Below are 18,759 nucleotides of genomic sequence, written 5' to 3'. Positions count from 1 at the left end.
TTGCTAGTGGCCTCTGATTTGGGCCTCAACAACGGGCTTGGGGTTAGGCTCTGGACTGAGGTCTAAATGAACAGAAGACACTTGAGGTTGATCTGAAACTATGATCTAGAGGCCGTGGGGCCTAAGAGCAGAGAGAGGACCTGCTGAACCTGTATCTGCTGCCCCTGTCTCTGTGGAGACATATCAGTGGTACCTCTTCCCCCAGCAGAAGAGGACTCCCAAACTGGATCCTCGCTCTACCTGAGCCCCATAAAAGACTCCGGAGCTGGGCATGGTGGTGTGCACCTGTAATCCCAGCTACTCAGGAGGCTGAGGCGAGAGGATTGCTTGAGCCCAGGAGTTTAAGACCAGCCTGGGCAATGTAGTGAGACCCCATCTTATAAAGAAAAAGGCAATCTGGCCTAGACTACTGTGTCACCAACACCCTGTTCACTGAGATTTGAGGGCACCAAATCTGCTAACACTCCCTTATCCCCTGTGTTCATTTTGCCACCAAATTGGAAATTCTTCTTTCACAAGGCCACTTGTCATGTACTTTTCTGTACACTTACTCCCACCAGACTAGTTCCAACCGAGGTCACCACTTACCTGACTGCCACAGCCTCCAGCTTCTCCCTTGCACATGACACCTGACTAGCTTTCCAGACTTCTTCCTGTCATTTTACTCTTATAAACTCTCAGTGGCTCACTGACATGATCGAATCTAGATACCTGAATCTTCCTAGGATCTTCTTGCTGTCTCACTTGACAAGACTCAGTGCTGCCTTTGAGCCTCCCTGCCTCCATGGACCTCCCTTCCTTTCAGTCTTGTCCATTATCCTCCTGAGAAACCAAGAGCCTAAACTGGCTCCACCAGGAGTGAAGGAATTAGGTACTGAGTGCTGAGATGCACAAGCACTGTTGTGCCCTCAATTTGCTGAAATCCTTCCTGGGCCTTCTTTGTACACGGTCTAAATTACCTCCCTGACTTCTGTTTTCGCTCATAGCCCACATCCAATTCGCCAGCAGAGCCTGCCATTATTCCTTCAAAATAGATCCAGAATCTGACCACTTCTTTCTGCTTCCACCACCCACACTTTAGAACAAACCACTATTATCTCTCGTATCTCTTCCTGCTTCCTTCACATCTCTTGTTTCCACTCTTGTCTGCCTTCAGCCTATCCTCAATGCAGTAGACAGCCTCTAAATCACATAAATCCGATTATGTCACTACTCTGCTCAAAACCCTCCATTGGCTCCCTCCCAACTCACTCAGGGTAAAAGCCCAAATCCTTACAATGACCTCCGAGGTCCTGTGATGTGGCCCCAGCATCCTGCCTAACCTTACCCCTTGCCATTCTTCCCCTGGGTCGCTTTGCTCCAGGCTCCTTGAACCCACCAAACACATTTGTCCCTCAGGATCTTTGCACTTGCTGGTTCTTTTGTCTAAAATACTCTTCCTTCCAGTAGGCACATGACTTGTCCCCTCTTCAAATATCCTCTCTTCAGAGAGGGGCAAGGCTTCCCTCAGTACCCTACCTAAATAGCAGCCCTCCTTATCCTCCTATGCTGCTTCATTTTTCTTCATAGCACTAATCAGCACTTCACATATTTCTATTTGTCTGTTTGTTATCATCTCTCCTTCCCTGCTCCGTAAGAACAGGGACTTGTTTTGTTCCTTGCTGTATCTCCAGTGCCCTAGAGGAGTGCTTGCATGTCCTAGGCATGTGATAGGCACATAATAAATACTTGCTGAATTGAATGAATGGATGAGTGAATGAACAATTTACTCTATGTTCCTTGCGTTATCTCCTAAACTGGGTTCGAAGCACCATAAAGCTGGTGCCCCTACTTTATCATTTTTGTATCCCAAAAGAACACTTATAAACATTCACAACTTATGTACAGTGATTGGAGCAATTTGTAAGCATCGTGCTGTAAGGGTGTGAAGTCCACACGTGGGTGAGAAAGATTTCTCAGACAAAGTTTAGCACAGATGGAAGCCCAGAGTTTATTTACTCTCCCTCTGAAGAGAGAGGGCCCAGCCCGGGAAATAAGAGAGGCGCTGGCCCTGAGGCCAAACCACTCTGACTCATTACTAGGCCAGGCTGAAGAGGGGTGGGGGGTTATGACTGTAGCCCAACTAGCAGAAGACAGCTGAGAAACTGCTGTGTTGGCTTTTTCTGTTTCTCACGTAGCAGATTGATAGCAGAAATTAGTTTCTTCTTTCCTCTTGATAGCAGGAGGCATCTAGTGCTGTCTCTTCTTGAAGAAGCGGGGAAAGTTCGCACTCCTACTGTCCACTCAGGAACTTTTTCAAGGCTGTTTAAACAATACTCAAAACCCTTTTACAGGCAGTGAATTTTTGATGACAGTCCATAAGATAATCTACCCTTTCCTCCCCTCTCCCTGAAACTTTTCCTTTTTCAGAATGTGAATTGACCAGCTCTGGCTAATGTTAAGATTTACACCTTCTTTTGTCAGCTCAGCTTCTTTTAATTGCTCTCTGTAGGAGAGATATTCATGTTACTAACCTTAGAGGCAGGGTTTGTGCTACTCTAAGTCTCTCCCAGTTAGAAATTTGTTTTCTTGTTAGCCCATTAGTAAGACGGTTCTTTCATGGAGCAGAAATCAATTTAGCTGAGCACAGTGGAATAGGGTATGGAAACACTGGAATTCAAGAGAGCAGAGTTGCCAACCAGGCTCTCACAAAGGAGCTGTGTGGTCTGGAAGAAACAATCTGTATGGGCCTCTATTTTCTCATCTGTAAAGGCATGGCTTAGACTACATCTCTAAATCCTTTTCAACTTTGACATTGTGGTTGTAAATATAGGGCAACTGCACATTCATTTGACAAATATTTACTGGGCTAGACGCCAGGCACTCACTGAAAAAACAAGACCCCAAACTCAAGACCTCCCAGTTGAAGGGGAATGTAATAAGACAGGGTCAGCTCAGCTGCAGTAAGAGCTAAGTCTTAGGAAGAAGCATTCCTTGGAGTCAAGGCAGAGGCAGGCATTCTAGGCCAAAGAAATGGCTGTGCAAACGCAGGAAGCATGGGGATAGGGATATTTGTAATTACAACTTTAATTTTATACAAAGAATTGTTTCAGACAAATGGCTTTTGCAGGCCGAGAATATGCACTGGATCCAAGAAAGCTAGTGTACTTCAGCTAGAACAGTCACTGCGGGGAAAATGACGACGTGGGGCATGCCCACAACCTAAGTCGTTCAAGTTTAGGAAATGATCCCATAAGTCCTCTCACTATTGCGTGTTAAGCTGACTTCTTCCTTGTTGACCTGTGGCTGCTCCAAGGCCACCTCACGCCGTTTCTAATTCCCCAGCACATGACAGGCCCTAGCTGGGAATACAGTCAGACTTGGCGGAATGTGGGGGGGAAGGGCGGCTTCTAACGGCAGGTCAGGAACCCTGAGCAGGGTCAGGGCAGTTGCCCCTGACATGACCCGACCTCCCCTACCAGCCGAGGCGCCCTTGTTACCAGGCTAGCTGCGGGAAGAGGCTGGGTTTGCTCCCCGCTCATTGGCCAGCCGAGGAGCGCCTATTACTAGAGGCGACAACGAGAGCCCATTGGTCGCGACACCTCACAATGGCCCCCGGCAGCGCGCAGGGCCCTTCCGATTGGTCCATCTCGGGAGACCCTGTTACCTGGAGCCCAGGCTACTTGGCTCCCAACGCGACCCCCCTTCCCCATTGGCTGTCCTGGCAAAAGCCGCTATCTAATAAGGAGCGAGGTGCAGAGTCACCGTGCCCGTGCTCCCTGTGGCTGGATCTAGTTCTGCAGAAGGGCGACCTCGCCCTGCACTGCAAGTGGCCAAGCTAGTGCAAGGCCCAGGAACCTGCAACGCTCCCTTGGCTTGAGGACGAAGGCCTGCAGAGGAGTCCCGGCCTCCCCTCGAAGCTCCGCGTCTCCAACCTGGAACGCAACCCGGGAGGCTCCAGTAAGTTCGATGCAGCCACGTGGCGTGCGGACTGGACCCACTCGGGGCCCACGGAGAGGGGCGTCCCAATTCCTGTGTCCCTGTTTAGTTATGCCCTTAATCGTTTATACACCAATTGTTGATCGCTTCACTAATTTGGCTTTCTGCGTCCCCCGGCACCGCCGCACCACCTGTCCAAATCCTCACTTCTCTCTGACCGTGTTGGGAATCCTGTGTCCCAAAGAATTCCGACTGAGATCCGAGCCTGGGAGTGGTGGAGTCAAGGGTGAACGCCCGGAGGGACGATGTTCTACTATCCCAACGTGCTTCAGCGCCACACTGGCTGCTTTGCCACCATCTGGTGAGGGCGGGGCCGGTGGGCGCTCCGGGAGGGGCACCCAGGGGCCTCAGCCTGACCCCCTATGCGCACCCTCCCGCACTCCCCTCCCCCTCCAGGCTGGCAGCGACGCGCGGCAGCCGGTTGGTGAAGCGCGAATACTTGAAGGTGAACGTGGTGAAGACCTGGTAAGGCCCAGAAAAAGGCACAGGGAGGCCCTAGTGCGTGGGAGCAGGTTAGACGATGGGGTGGGTAAGGCTGTAGGGCCGATCCTGGCTGCACTGGTGTTCAGGACGCGTTGTTCCCCCAGCGAGGAAATCATCGATTATGTGCTGGTTCGAGTGCAACCCCCGCTGCCCGGCCTGCCGCGGCCCCGCTTCTCCCTCTATCTCTCAGCCCAGCTCCAGATCGGCGTGGTCCGGGTCTACTTTCAACAATGCCAGTACCTCGTGGGTAAGGCTGGGAACACTCAGAGGCGGGGCAGAGCTGAGTGGCCCTCCACTAGGCTGGCTCTCTACCTTGCCCTCCATGCCCACAGAGGACATCCAGCACATCCTGGAGCGCCTACATCGGGCCCAGCTGCAGATCCGCATTGATATGGTGGAGCCTGAGCTGTGAGTGTCCCCCTGGGAACTGGGACCACCCAACCTTTGGTGGTGCACCTACCCACTTGGCCTCAGCCTATCTCACTCAGTCTCAGTCCTTGACAGCCCGCTTCTCTCCCAGACCCAGCCTGCTGCTTCCTAACCGCCTAGCCATGATGGAGACCCTGGAAGATGCTCCAGACCCCTTTTTTGGGATGATGTCTGTGGATCCCAGACTTCCCAGTCCTTTTGATATCCCTCAGGTAGGACTCATTCCCCCAGAACACCTGGCTGATGAGTTGACAGTGCAGGAGGGGAGTGCTGTCCCTGTGCTAGTCTGACATTAGGGTTAGGGGGAGCCTGCCAGAGCTCTCCCCTACAGGAGACTTGCAGGGCACTGTCATGGTGAACGCATCCAGGCAAAACCCCCTCTACTTACCTACTCAGGGCCAACCTGATAGGTGGTCTCCCCACTGGAGGCAGCTTTTTTCACCCATGTCCCATTCATGTCCACACTGTTCTCACTGCTGAGGCCCTAATCTAGGCCCTTATCTCTCTGCACTGAGCTTCCTAACCCGTGTCCTCCTCCATCCATTCCCAACACTCCCACAATTTAATGTCACCCCCTTCCTTGGTTCTCCAGTCAAACAGTGGCGCCTGCTGCAAACAGAATACTAGCATTTGGGGCTCTCCATGCCCTGGTTCACAGCCAGCCATCCCTAGACTTCTATCTCAGCAAATCTCCTGGGCATCCTTAGCTCCAAACACCAGTCTGGCCCCTGTGGCCTAAAGATGCCGCGTTCACTTCTTTGCTCGTGCTGTTTCCCTAGCCCATAACGGTCACCCCTCATTCTGTTCTAGTGAGTCCTACATATCCTTACAGACCTGGCTCAAATGCCACCTTTTACTTATGAAGTCTTTATCCCACTCCTAGCCAGAACCAAATGCAGTTTGTGAACCCAGCACTTTACTGGGACCCTGGTTTATCCTTTGCCTTGACTCTTGTTGGGGTCACATACAAATTTGTCTCCCCCACTAGACCATATGCCCCTTAAGATCAAGAATCTTTTCTGTTCACCTCAGTCCCCACAACACTTGACATAAGGATGCAGTGCTTCTTGCATCCCTGACAAATCGACAAAAGGCTAGATAATTGGGAGGGTGGGCGGTAAGGGCAGGAACAGGAGGAAAGGAAACCAAATGACAAGTGGGGTTATTGCATGCTGATGTCAGTGCCACAAGAATGAGACATAAAAGATTACCACCCATTGTCTAAATAAGGTTGTGAAAGTGGGAAAGCAGAAGGCTGAAGCTGAACTCTATCTTTTGCTCCCAATTCCCTCCTCAAAGATTCGACACCTCTTAGAGGCTGCATCCCCAGAGAGAGTTCTTGAGGAGATCCCTCCTGAAGTTCCTACAGAGCCCAGAGAGCCAGGTCAGCAGAGAGAATCTTCTTTGTGGTGAGAGGCACAGAAAGACCCAAGAGCTGAAGAAATGACTATCTTTGAGCTCCTGTTAAGAGCCAGGCCCTGTGAAGTGCACTTTATGTGTGTAACCTCATCACTGCCTCACAAGAGTCCTATGCGGTCAGATTTTCTCATCCCCATTTTACAGATGAGGAAAGTGAGGCTCACAGTGGTTAAACAGTGTACCGAGGGTTAGGTTGCCAGTGACTGGCTTGGGTCTGACTAGAAGCCAGGTTGATGTGACTCTGGAGTCCATGCTTTTGCCTCACCACATGGGTGTGGGAATTTAGAAAGAAACAGAGGGGCTGGTGTGACTTCCCTGCCTGCCCCTCCAGAGAGGATTCCGGTCACTGTGGTGTCTCCTGAGGCCATCACCATCCTGGAGGCAGAACCCATACGCATTCTGCCGATCGAGGTGAGTCGTCCCCCTGCACACAGGGCCTAAGGCCCAGCCCTCTTGTGTCTATTTCTCTCTCCCCCTAGAGTTCTGCCTTCTCCGTCTCCATTTCCCCACTCCCTGCCCCTGGCACGTGAGGGGCCAGGTGGGCTTCCTTGGACCCAGACCTGCGGTGTGCCTCCCAGATCCTCTCCTGGATCCAGTTGCCTTTTTCAGAAATGGAATTGAGTCCCCTCCCCTTGCTCTTTCTTGACAGGGTGAACTGGAGCTCCCAGAGATCAGCCGCCGAGACTTGGAGCTGCTGATTGCGGAGGAAGAAGAAGCTATCTTGTTAGAGGAAGGCAGGCCTCCCCGGCCTCCTAGGGTCCGCCCAGAGCTAGGTCAGAGCCCTCTCTTATTGGGACTCGGCAGCCCATTTCTTCTCTTCTGCTCTCTGAGCACTGATCCTGTCTCTGCAGAGGTCAAGGAGGAGCCCCGGGCCCCAGAAGTTGCCATCGCAGTCCCCCCAGTCTCACCTCCAGCTCCTGTACAGTAAGGGCAGGAATTCCTAGACCAGGGAGGGGGTCAGTGCTGGAAAGGGGGTCCTAATTTCTCTTGCCCACTTTCCCCCAGGGTGGAAGGGATAGGAGAGCTACTTCCAGAAGAGGTCCTACGTCCTGAGGAGCTGAAGCTGATAGCCTGGGAGCCTGAGGTCCTAGTGGCCGGTAAGTGCCCACCATGCCTGGGGTCTTTCCTGGAAGCACCTCTGCACTGCTGCAGACCAGGGCCCTGTATCCCAACTTGCTGAAGGGAGGACCCTGCAGCTTCTTGCCCCAGTGGCTGTAAGGGTGAAAAGGCTTGTGAGCCAGAGCCAGGACCCTGGGTGTTGTTGCAGAGGTGACTCCCCCGCCAGAGCTGCGTCTGCCAGCCCCACCCAGCCCAGAGGTGAGTAGTATCCCTTTCAAGCCTCCTCCTCCTCTTCACCGCCCCCTCCTCAGAGCTGCTTCCCCAAGCCCAGGGCTACAGCTAGCTTACATAGGGCCTTTGTGCAGATCAGTAAAAGATGCCCCTTTCCACACGCGATTGTGTCTGGCCTGCACCTCCCAGATGTGCACCCTCGTGCAAGGTATGAGCTGCACAAGCATGTGGAGGCCTTGCCCAAGCCCTTTCCCCAGGTGCCTCTAGGGGCAGAGTATGGGGCCCTGTTAGCAGTCCACCAGGATGGCAGGAAAAGGAGTAACGGGTAGCTTTGCCCCCACCTCCCCTCCCCACTCAGCTGAGGCCCCTAGTCCCCCCACCTCCTGAAAGGCCACCAGCTCGTCGCCGCCGCCAATTGTTGTTCTGGGATGAGGAAACTCAGATCTCTCGGGAGAAATTCCAGGAACAACTGCAAACCAGAGCCCACTGCCGGGAGTGTGTGAGTGCAGCCTAGGCTCTGCTGGGGGAAGGAGGGAGGCAGGGATGTCCTGGGGCGGGTGCAGGCTGGGCCTTCTAAACTCCTCGGGGGCATTTGGGAATTTGGTTAAAACCCCCCTCCAATCCTCAGTAAGGGCATGTGATGTGGGTTTGCACATACACAACTCTTCATGCTCCTTAGTGCATCCATGGGCGCTACGCTAAAAAGTCCTTCCTTTAGCAATAAGCCAGGCAGGTGGCGTCATGAGCCTGAAAGGGGGGGGGAAGTGCAGAGGCCCTAATGCACTGAGAAAGGTGAAGGGGCGCTGAGGACTAGCTCCTTCATGACGGGGCCTCTGGCCTTCCCTCACCACGCAGCCAATGGTGCAGCCTCCTGAGAGGACAATCGTGAGCCCCGCGGAGTTGTTCCGAACCCCAACTCACAGTAAGAATGGTGGGAATTGAGCATGTAGGATCCTCAGAACCCAGATTCCTCACTCCTGGTGTCCCTCACGCCTCCAACCCTTGTCCCCAGCTGGCCGGCTACCCCTAGAACTACTGGCTTTCTGGACACGTGGTGCCCTGCCACCTCCAAGCATGCTCAGGCAAAGGCTGCTCCAGGAGGCTGAAGAGGCTGAGAGGGCGGCAGCTGCTGAGGAGGAGAGGAGAAAGGCTGAAACTCCGAGTGAGATCGAGGTAAGCGCCACAGTGCCTCCTGCGAAGGCCCAGTGCTCCGCTCCGCCTGAGCAGGCTGCCTTCTGCCCCGGGGCCCAAGCTCGCTGGCCTTGCGCCTTGAGGCCCAGGCCCCAGACGCTTGTGCTGCTTGGGGTCTTAGTTCTCCTTCTCCTATCCCCAGGTCCTGAGGGAGGCCCTGGAGCCCAGTGGTCCCCTCCTGGTGTCTTCAGGTAAGCACCTGGAGAAGAGGGGACAGTAGGGACCACCACCATAACCACTGTCTCAGGAAACTAGGACCCCAACTGCTGAAGCTGTTTTATCAGAGTAAGGGTGTGTAACATAAGGAAGCATACATCGACTCTCTTCACTTCTCCCACCTACGCGTTTTTAACAAGTCACTGTGGCTCTGGCATCGCTCAGACCAGGTGGCCAGAGTCCTGACTGCTTAGAGCCTGGTAGACTCCCTCTCAGCACCTTTCCTCCCCTCGACAGAGATCTCCCTAGAAGCAGCTGAAGAGGAGAAGACCCGTATCAGCCTCATCCCACCAGAAGAACGGTGGTAAGCTGCCACGCTCTGTGGGAGCTGTGGAGGAAAGGGCCACTAGGATGCGTATGCCCCTCATCACTGTCACGGCTGCCACTTTTCCTGCATGACTCTCATGTTCTTTTAGGGCCTGGGCTGAGGCGGAGCAGCTAGAGGCCCCACCATTGCCCGTGGTGCCTGAACTCCCTGAGGTGCCCATGGAGATGCCTTTGGAGCTACCCCTAGAGCCTGAGCTGCTCTCACTAGAGGCTGTGCACAGGTACCAGGGAGGGGGTGCCTCAATGAGGTGGACCCGGGCTGGCTCTTCAGCTAACAGCTCTTGTTCCCTACAGGGCAGTGGCCCTGGAGCTGCGGGCCAACAGGGAGCCTGACTTCAGCAGTCTGGTGCCACCTCTCAGCCCACGCAGGATGGCTGCCCGGGTCTTCTACCTGCTCCTGGGTGAGTGTGTGTGTGTAGGGTGGGGACACACAGACCAGAGGCTGATACAGGGACTTGCCACCTGACCGGTCCTCTCTTCCCCTCTTGACCAGTGCTCTCAGCACAGCAGATCCTTCGCGTGGAACAAGAGAAACCGTATGGGCGCCTCCTGATCCGGCCAGGGCCCAGATTCCACCAAGATTAGAGCCCATTATAAAGCTGCCAGGAAACTGGTTACATTAAACCATGTTCTGCCTCACTGGGCCCTGCCTGCCTTGTTTCTGAACGTGCATCTCCATCCTTTCTGTTCTCAGAGCTACTGTTTAAACAGAAAACAAAGTGCCTTTATTACAGTATGATGTCATGACTCCATTTGTAACAGATCCAGCCCTGGGGTTATCCCTGGAAGGCAGCAAGCAGGCCCGACTCAAAATGGGTCCGAGGCCCAGAATCTTTGGTAAGGCGTGAGCTGGAACTGGGCTGAGAGGTGGTCTTAGGGCCTGTTAGGGCCTGGGCAGGCTCTGTTCTCTCTGCCCCAGCTGCAGCCTGCAGTCTAGGTGAGGCCCAGTACGGTCTGGAGCTCCTGGGCCTTGTCAACAGGCAGCGAGCCCAGCGCCGTATGGAAGCTGTCGGTGTGCTGTCTGGCCAGGAACGTCAGGAGCAGCAGCAGTGAGGCCTTGGTGTCTGGGTGGAGAATGAGAGGGAGAGGTCCTGGAGGAGGACTGGGACCCTCAACCTTGCTGCCCCAAGCCCTCTGAGCCCTGCTGCTCCCTGCCTCCCCCCAGCTCCTACCCACAACTGCCACCCTCACCTTGTGGGATTTTGTCGTCAGCCAGAATGAGGCTGCAGATGCGCAAGAGCTCAGGAGCCACATCTACAACCTGTGGGGAAAGAATGGCTGACTCAGGGGCAGTAGCAGCCCTAGGCCCCAGGACGCAGGTGGCTCAGGACCCAGGAGAGGCAGAATCTCCTTTTAAGGGTATCTGAGCCTGATACTGATTCACAGGCACGTGAGACAACTGTCAACATGAGAGACCAATGAAACATGGTGGTAATAATTTTTTTTTAGAAAAGATGGGGGATGTGTGACAAGATGATTAAAATCATAGCCTCAAGATCAAAAGAAGCCAGACATGCAGGAGGTGCTCCACCAACACAGTAGTCTCTAAAGGTATAAGACAAAGGTGACATAGAAACACTGGGACGTGCGTCCAAACCCAGCCACATGGTACAGGGAAAATGTCTTTAGAAAGCAGAGCGTCTCTGACTGAAATGTACAGGAGGGTGGCCAAGGGGTACCCGGGGCTCCAGCAGTCTGAAAGAGCCGTGGTCTAGGAAATTAGCCTAGGAAAGCTGCAACTTCTGGCTCAGAGCAGAGGGTAGAAATAGAGCTCCCTAAGGAAAAACACTAAGTGGAGAGAGAAAGACCCTCCTCTCCCATTCAGGACTGGCTGCCAATCCTTGTGGATAAATAAGAAAATGGATGACTAGAGAGTGTCTACGGACAGCTGAAATTGTCACCCTGCGCAGTTGCAACTGCCACCACCTCTCCCTCTCCCTGAGACTGGAGCATTGCACTCCCCTCTGAGGGCCGCCAGCATGGAGGTTACCTGGTCAGGGCTGCTCTGGTACAGGAAGCTGAAGAGGTGGCCTATGGTGACCCATTCCTCCAAGTCCTCCTTCAGTGGCAGGGCATGCAGCAGGGCAGCCAGCACCTGGAGATACAGATGCCTCAGGCCAAGTGGCCCTGACCTCTCCGCCACCCTCCTTGGCTTCCAGGCTCTGCCTGGGACTCCCCCTCCCTCACCTGAGGCTCTGGTTTCCTTGTGGGACTAGCCATCAGCAGGCGGGCGAGTGCCCCACAGATGTTGTCACGGACACGCTCATGTCGCTCCCGTGCCAGGAGGGGCAAAAGGAGCCCCAGCAGCTTGGGGAAGTGTCTGGTCCACAGTCAAGGAATAGGCACATACATGGGTAGATCTCGCCCATCCCTAAATCCTAAGGGCACTCCCAACCAGTCCCCTCCCCTTCTGCAAGTTAAGGATACTCCTGGGCAGGGCGGCCTCCATGCTCTGCCAGCACACCCAGCCCAAAGATGGCATTGCTCCGCACTTCAGGGTCTGCCTCCCGGGAGGTGCTCAACAGCACAGGGAGCAGCCGAGACACAAATTGGGCTGAGGCAGCACCCAGCCCCTGAATAGACTCCGCCAAGGTTCCTACCGCAAAGGACTTCTCTGCCTCTGTGCAGCCCTGCTTCTGATGGGGGAGGGTGGGGAGGAATACAAATCAGCCTGGGACCAGGATAAAGGCCGGGGTGGGCACTGGGTATACAGGTGGACTAGGGTTCTAAGCCAGAGGACGGACACTCACTGTCTTGGATAGCAGTAATGGCAAGAAACCGGCAAAGAAGGGGGCAAAGGCGTCTCCCCCGGCCGCAGCTGCCAGGGCAGGGATGGCCTCTCCAGCATGCTCTAGCAACATGGCGTCGTATTCAGCCTGTGGACCCAGATCAGGGCTGGAGCACCAGGGCAAGCTCTGTGTGCCCACCTCCCCACCATGCTCCGCCACTGGCTACAGGTGGTCCCTGGGGCTGCCCCTCCCAGGCTGGGCTTTTTCACGGCCCAGCTTCTTCGCCTCCAAGCCCACCCCAGTCCATGCTGCTCTCCTTTCTTGAACTCCCACCGGCTTAGTGGGATCAGACTTGCGCCATTCTGGCCATGACCAATCTCTTCTAGTGGCCCTGGCTGCCTCAGGTCAAGCCCAAGTGCACAATCTACCCCTGCACCTGTGAGACTATCCAGACTGCCTGGTCCCAAGTTTTCATCCATAGCTCTCACCTGGTCATCCTCATCCTCATCCTCCTCATCAGTGTCCTGACAGGCTGTCTGCAGAAAGAAAAAGCTCAGCTTAGCCTGGGCTCTCCTGCCCCTTCTCTTTCTCACGGGGGACAGGGATGGAGCTGGACAGCTGGATTTGCAGCCTCTGACTATCCCCCCACCTAGGGCCTGACTCTTAGGGCCTGGCACTAGGGCCTCTGCCCGAAGCCCACCTGCCCTGCTCACCTTCCTCTGTAGCACAGCCTTGAGCATGTAGCAGAGCTCGGCCAGGTGCCCAGGGGGCTGCAGTGTTAGGGTCCCACAGGTGCGCAGCACCGCCGTCAGGGCCTCCAGCACGGCCATCACCACCTGGCGCTCCTGTTCCCCATTCACTGCCTGTATGTAGGACGGCACCACCCGGGCCAGGGCAGCCTGCAGAGCTGGGGACATTTTTGGCTGAAGCCCCAGTCAGGCCCTGCCACTCACCCAGAGACCCCAGCCTCGCCCCGCCTCCCCTTCTCACCAGCAGTGTTGGGTTCTGAGGGACAGCTTTGACAAGTCTTGTGCAGTGCACAGCAGAACTGACCCAGAGCCTCATGGGCTGCCTTCCGCACATTCAGGTGAGGGCACTGTGGGATACGGAGGGTGGTATGTACCTGCTATGTACAGAGTGAACACGGGACCCCCAGCCTGAGGACCCCACCCGCTGTGCCCACTGGCCCACTCACCTCCAGCAGTTTGAATACTTCTTCAAAGACACTTTCCATGTACGGAAGGAAGGCCACACTGTGGAGAGACACACGGCCGTGGGGAAGGGGCTCCCAGGTAGGTTCACAGTGCCAGGAAAGGACCGATGCTCACCTCGTGTTCACAGAGATCTCCCCCAGAGCAGAACAGGCATCTTCCTTCTCATCGAAGAAGGCATTCTCCACGCTGTACCTAGAGTAAGGTGAGGAGGCGGCGGTGATCAGGCACTAGGAAGAGCAGAGCTGGCACTGGGCCCTTGTCCAAAATCAAAGTCTGGATTCCTCTCACCCAGAACAGTACCCCTCCGCACCCTGAGATCTCGGAGTCATCCTCTTCTTCCACATCCTCATCCATGAGCTCCTCCTCTTCCTCCCCATCACTCTCATCGTCAAACAGAAGGAAGGAGCTGCTTCCGTCATACTGAGGCTGGATGGAGGAGGCACAGCAGGGCCTTTGGCTCAGCTGGGCCCAGGAGATAAATCGCACTGGAGGGTTGGCCTTGCCCAACTGGCCCAGCGCACCCACCCTCTGCTCACCACAATGCCCTCGGTGGAACGCAATGACAGCAGCATGAGCGTAGTGATTTGTTGCAGGTGGGGTGCCAGGTCCTCACCCATCAGCCCTGATAAGGCTGCAAACAGGCTGTACCTGGTTGAAGCAGACAGAAGCTGTGTGGTCCTGCCTGCTATAGCCAGACAGGATGGGGGAGCCTAGGAAAACCTGGCTACGGTCCAAAACCAGAGGACTGGGGTCTGGGGTGGGGACTGTGGGTCCAGCGGGTGGGCAGGAGGGGTGGGAGTGGGGGCAGGGGCAGGGTGAGGGTAACTCACGTGCAGCGCCGCAAGTCAGGGTCGTCTACCTGGTCGCAGAGGCCCAGCCCCAGCTGGCAGCATTCCTCAGCCAGGGGCCTCATGGGCTCCCCTACTGCTCGTGCCAGTACCCCCAGTGTCTCTGTGGGGTCAAGGGCTCCATTAGCACCAGAATATGGAGGTGGGCTAGGGGACCAAAGGTGGCAGCTGGAAGAAGTTCAGAAATCCCACCCTACTTATAGGTACAGCATGGAAGATGCCTCCTTTGATGAGAAGGAAGACACCCATGCTGCCCTGGGGTGGGTCTCTGTGAACACCAGGTGAGCACTGCACCTTCCCTGGCACTGGGAGCCCCTCACCCACCGAGGCTCTGGATCTGCACAGGCTGAAGGTCCTCATGACGTGTCAACAAGAATTCTTGCAGGTGTTCCATGATGGTGGGGAAGTAGGGCAGCAGTGATGCCTGGGCAGCTGTGGCTGCAGGACAGAGGACAGAAGCAGAGCTGAAGGGGAGCTGGGACCACCTGCTACAGGCTCTCTGGGTGAACCCCATGCCCACACCTCCTGCGTTTCTCCTCACCAATGGCACCAAGGGCGCTCACAGCCAGCTCCTTGGCCCGAGGGCTGCTGGGGTTCCTCAGAGGCTGCAGCATACACTCCATAAGCTCCGGAAGATAAGGCTGCACTTTGGGCCCTGTGGGAAAGGACATTCCTCTACCAAGCAAACCAGGTCTCCTGCCCTCTGTGGGATCACCTCCCTCCGGGCTGACCCTCCTTGTGGCCCTGCCACACCCCTATTCCCACAGCTGCTCCCCACTACCATCACTACCTAGGTTCTCCACGAAATTCTCCATGGCATAGCAGGCCTTGGCTAGGTGGTGTGTGTGTCCAAGAGGCACCGACTTCAGGTAGGCAATGAGCAGCGGCATCACCTCCCCTGAATAGCTGCTGATATGGGGCTGGGGGAGGAGCAATCGGGGCCTAAGTCAGGTTCACCTGCAGGGCACACAAGTGCCAATGGCAGCAAGGATGCTTAATGAGATGAAAACTGAGGGGAAGTTGGTCCCTGGCACAAGCAGGGGACTCTGAAGTGGCAGCTGCCCACATTCAGCCTTGCTGACCTGTAGGTTCTCTGAGAACTGGCCCAGGGCAAACAGCGCAGCATTGCGCACAACTTGCGAGGGGTCCTCCAGGCCCTTGCACACAATCTGCAGCAGTGGGGACAGCAGTCTGGAAAGGGGCAGGACAAGAGGACATAGTCTGAGGAGCAGGACCTAAGAGCCCTAGGCTGACCTGTCCTCCTCTTCATTTCCCCCGGAAAAACCAAGGATTTTCTGTCACCAGATGGTGGGCACCATCCCCTGGTCCCTATAGCTGGGATGCCGTTTCATTTATCTTCCACACCGTGACATTTTTGAGAATAGGAGGGAATGCTACTGATAATCAAGCTTGAACAATAAGCATAAACCACGAATGCCATAAGCCTCCAGCCCATGGCCCTCACTGATCCCCGGACAGGGGAACAGACCTCTGCCTGATGTGGTCACCAGCTCCGTCAGACAGCACAGCCAGCACCAGGAGCCCAGCTTTGCGCTGGTACGGGCTCTCGCTCTGCAAGGCCTCTTCCACCATGGGCATCTAGGGGAGTACATGGCATTCTCTTGAAACCCCTGCAAGAGCCTGCCCATTCCTGTGGCAATAGACCCTTTATACCTCCCAGGGTCCAAACATCCTTGGCCTTAGGGGACTAGGCACACCTGGGGGTAGGGACACCAGAAAAACAGAGCCACACTTACCAGCTGGGGACAGAGCTTCTCAGGGGGCAGGTGTAGTGCCAGCATATCCACAACCTGAAATAGGATGAGAAGACTTTGCTTGACCTCATCTCTGCCTCCCTAACCTCCCACAGCCACCTAGCACCTTGCCCCTGCCCCTGTCCCATATCCCACCTGTACAGCAAAGTGCTTGGGAGTCTCCCCCATCAGCCCAATGTCCAATTCTTCCTCTTCTGACTCCTGGTCCTCAGGATCCAACTGCCCCAGGGGGGGCTCAGCAGACATAATGGGGAAAAGGGTTTGCAGCAATGGTGGCAGGAGACGATTCTTCAGTAAGGCCTGACAGAGAAGAACAATGTCCCTGAGAATCTGCTTCCAAGATGGGTTCACATTAAAAATTCTAGGCTTTCAGGCCACAAGGGGTCCAATAGGAGATTCCCAATCTCCCTTGCAGGAGCTGGGGTGAGGCCAGGCCAAGGCTTGAACCTCCATGGTACTTTAGATACCCTGAGATAGACAGAAAGCCCCAGGACTGAGACTAAAGGTGGAGATAAGGCCGGGGTGATGTGCATCAGAGGGCACTCACCTTGCTCTTGATTTTGACCAAGAAATTGAGGCAGCAGAGAATACGCACACGTATTGCATTGCCCAGGGCCACGTTTTTAGCAACCTGCTCAGAGACCAACAGGAATCAGGCAAGGAAACTCCCAGCAGAATGTGCAGCAGGGGCTGTGCCTTCCCCATGCTCACCTCCAGGCAGAATGTAAGGACCTCAGAGAGGTGGGGGGTGATGATGGGTACTTCCGACTCCAGTAATTCATCCAGGGCCTCCAGGGCCTCGCAGGCTTTTGCCTGACAGACAAACAAATGACAGGGTTACCGTGCTCCTCTTCAGTGGATGAGGCTGGATACCCCCGTACTCTCCTTCCAGCAGAGTTCCTGCCCACCTGTGCTTACCTCATCTACAGGGATCAGAGCCTGCACTGCCACGATGAGCTTGGGCACCAAAATCCGAGCAGTAGGCTGGGGGACACAGGATGAGCTAAGTCACAAAAAGCATGATGCAGCCTAATCTCAGGCCCCAGAAGTTGGCAGCTTCCTCATAGCTTGAACTCTGGGGAGCCCAGGCACACCAGCCAGGCCCAGCCACCTACAGTATCCCCTCTCAATTGTTAGAAGGCAGGTAAAGAATCTGAAGCAGCTCTGTAACCTTTAAGGGTAAGGACATAAAGGCCCGAGAAAAGGCAGCCAGGGAGGTGAGGGCCCATGTCTCACCACGTCGTCAGTGCTGAGGTAGGGGGCCATTGCGGCCAGAGTGCGCAGGGAGTAGAAGAGCAGTCCAGGAGAGCCCACCTGGCCAAGAGTCTCATTCAGAAGCCGAAGAAGCTCCCGGTGGCGAGACTGGAAGGCCTGGGGCCGGGAGGTCACCACCACACTCAGCAGCAAAAGCCCCATCTGTTAGAGAATTGGGGATGGGAGGAAAAAGCTTACACAGTCTATCCAGCCCCTCAGTCCCTACATCCTGCCAACTGTGTGATGGTATGTACCTCTCTCTCAGGGCTGTGGGGGCTGTGGGTACTGTGCTGAAGAAGCTGCATGAGCTGAGGCCAGCCCTCCAGGCCTTCCTTTCGAAAAATGGTGGCTGACAGCTGGGCCAGGCTGAGGCTCACACAGTGCCTGCAAACAGGAGAGAGGTCCCCCAGTCACCCACCAATACCCTCTCTTGCACTGAGTGGCCCAACCTCCATGGGGTGGCCAGGAGAGAAACCTTCAGATAGGAACACAAGTCTTTGTCAAGCTGGGACACACGAGACAGCTGCTGGAGGGAACCCAGCAGCATTGGGGGTATGTAATCTGGTGAGTTCAGTCTCATTCTTCTAGCTTGGGTTTGGCAGATCATCACAGCCTATTCTCAAGAACTTTAGTCTTCAACACAGCCTTAGAATCCTCCTTCTAGCCTCGGACTGAAGTCCCTGCCCCCCAAGTCCCAGCCTGGAGCTGAAAGAGAAGGCAGAAACCCAGAGACGGTCTCAGCCTAGATAGAGTCAGTTAGGATCTGGAGAGAAGGCGGTAGGCACTTACTCTGTCTCTCTCTGCAGGGCCGTCAGGATCCGGGACTTGAGGCTGGAACATAGGTGGCAGGTGTTTGATACCCGGCCCGCCCAAGAGCCGCCTCAGCCTGGCCCCGCCCCGCCCCGCCCCTGGCCCAGCCCACCTCTCCCGTAGCTCCGCTGCCAGCTGTCGCCAGCGGGTGTTCAGTCGTCTGCGGGTCAGCACAGCCGCGAACTGGCGGACCTAGGGCCAGGAAGTAGGGATGTTGGGGTCCGGGCAGGAAGGTGCCAAGCCGGCCGCAGGGGGCGGATGCTCGGGCCTGACCAGTGGCGTACTGTAGAAAGGTCGGCGGGAAGGGGCAGGGGCCTCACCTGAGGGTCGGTCGCCAAGGCCAGCAGGTCGCAGAGAGCCGGCAAGGCAGCAGGGTCCCGAAGAGCGATCTGGAGCTGCTCGGTAGCCTGGGGGAAGGCTAGGGATCAGAGTCGGCCCTTTCCCGCAACCTCCCGCTCACCTTGGCAGGGTCCCACCTGCCCCATACCCGGCGGATGCCCTCGGTGTCCGGCAGCAGCAGCTCCCGTAGGAGCTGCTCCAGGCCGGCGGGCTCCATGGCAGCAGCTGAGCCGCCGCTACGGGGTCGGAAGGGGGAGGGACAGCACGTGGAGGTTCCGACTGCCACTTCCGGCGGAAAGGGTGTTGCTGCGCGCCTCGCGGGTAGCCAGGGTGATTCAACTCACTTCCCACACAGAGCTCCGGCTCCGCCACTTCCGTTAGGATGAGCGCCGGCTGAGCCGCGGAAACAGGGCCCTTGCAAAGTAGGTTCCACGCTCCGAGAGTTCCCAAACTCGGT

General features: G+C 55.7%; 2 protein-coding genes across 3 annotated transcripts; one reads left to right on the top strand and one right to left on the bottom strand.

Annotated features, from left to right (window-relative positions):
* The first annotated feature begins 4,163 nt into the window (after positions 1–4,163).
* REC8 (REC8 meiotic recombination protein) lies at positions 4,164–9,973 on the top strand. The gene is made up of 18 exons (XM_045570134.1): positions 4,164–4,279; positions 4,375–4,443; positions 4,566–4,708; positions 4,794–4,869; positions 4,982–5,102; positions 6,190–6,274; positions 6,641–6,720; positions 6,959–7,233; positions 7,315–7,406; positions 7,577–7,626; positions 7,958–8,098; positions 8,455–8,521; positions 8,612–8,772; positions 8,933–8,981; positions 9,244–9,310; positions 9,423–9,554; positions 9,628–9,734; positions 9,827–9,973. The coding sequence occupies exons 1-18, from the start codon at positions 4,224–4,226 to the stop codon at positions 9,916–9,918; spliced, it is 1,863 nt and encodes a 620-aa protein (XP_045426090.1). The 5' UTR covers positions 4,164–4,223; the 3' UTR covers positions 9,919–9,973.
* A 62-nt stretch (positions 9,974–10,035) lies between these two features.
* IPO4 (importin 4) lies at positions 10,036–18,736 on the bottom strand. 2 transcript variants are annotated; one of them, XM_045569858.1, is made up of 30 exons: positions 18,647–18,736; positions 18,284–18,370; positions 18,076–18,155; positions 17,943–17,984; positions 17,408–17,537; positions 17,136–17,315; positions 16,818–16,883; positions 16,611–16,712; positions 16,447–16,530; positions 16,035–16,199; positions 15,882–15,935; positions 15,614–15,723; positions 15,207–15,315; positions 14,915–15,044; positions 14,666–14,779; positions 14,449–14,562; positions 14,107–14,227; positions 13,813–13,924; positions 13,587–13,702; positions 13,391–13,468; positions 13,258–13,315; positions 13,053–13,158; positions 12,776–12,969; positions 12,551–12,598; positions 12,084–12,209; positions 11,761–11,969; positions 11,521–11,653; positions 11,324–11,428; positions 10,525–10,594; positions 10,036–10,397 (listed from the first exon to the last, which is right to left on the bottom strand). In XM_045569858.1, the coding sequence occupies exons 5-30, from the start codon at positions 17,456–17,458 to the stop codon at positions 10,267–10,269; spliced, it is 2,886 nt and encodes a 961-aa protein (XP_045425814.1). In that variant the 5' UTR covers positions 17,459–17,537; positions 17,943–17,984; positions 18,076–18,155; positions 18,284–18,370; positions 18,647–18,736; the 3' UTR covers positions 10,036–10,266. The 2 variants fall into 2 exon arrangements, with proteins under 2 accessions (XP_045425814.1, XP_045425805.1); XM_045569849.1 differs by having other exon boundaries at positions 18,451–18,662.
* Positions 18,737–18,759: the final 23 nt, after the last annotated feature.

The sequence above is a fragment of the Lemur catta genome, chromosome 1, assembly GCF_020740605.2.
Source record: "Lemur catta isolate mLemCat1 chromosome 1, mLemCat1.pri, whole genome shotgun sequence".
NCBI lineage: Eukaryota > Metazoa > Chordata > Mammalia > Primates > Lemuridae > Lemur > Lemur catta.
This window is presented reverse-complemented; position numbering and strand designations above follow the sequence as displayed.

Bases quoted from the DNA above. Each gene is read 5' to 3' on its own strand.
- REC8 (XM_045570134.1), top strand. From the start codon at position 4,224: ATGTTCTACTATCCCAACGTGCTTCAGCGCCACACTGGCTGCTTTGCC. The intron at 4,870-4,981 runs GTGAGTGTCCCC...CTTCTCTCCCAG, and splicing joins GATATGGTGGAGCCTGAGCT to ACCCAGCCTGCTGCTTCCTA. The intron at 8,982-9,243 runs GTAAGCACCTGG...TCCCCTCGACAG, and splicing joins TCCCCTCCTGGTGTCTTCAG to AGATCTCCCTAGAAGCAGCT.
- IPO4 (XM_045569849.1), bottom strand. From the start codon at position 18,519: ATGGAGCCCGCCGGCCTGGAGCAGCTCCTACGGGAGCTGCTGCTGCCG. The intron at 15,724-15,881 runs GTAAGTGTGGCT...GTACTCCCCTAG, and splicing joins AGAAGCTCTGTCCCCAGCTG to ATGCCCATGGTGGAAGAGGC. The intron at 10,398-10,524 runs GTGAGGGTGGCA...TTCTCCACCCAG, and splicing joins TGACGACAAAATCCCACAAG to ACACCAAGGCCTCACTGCTG.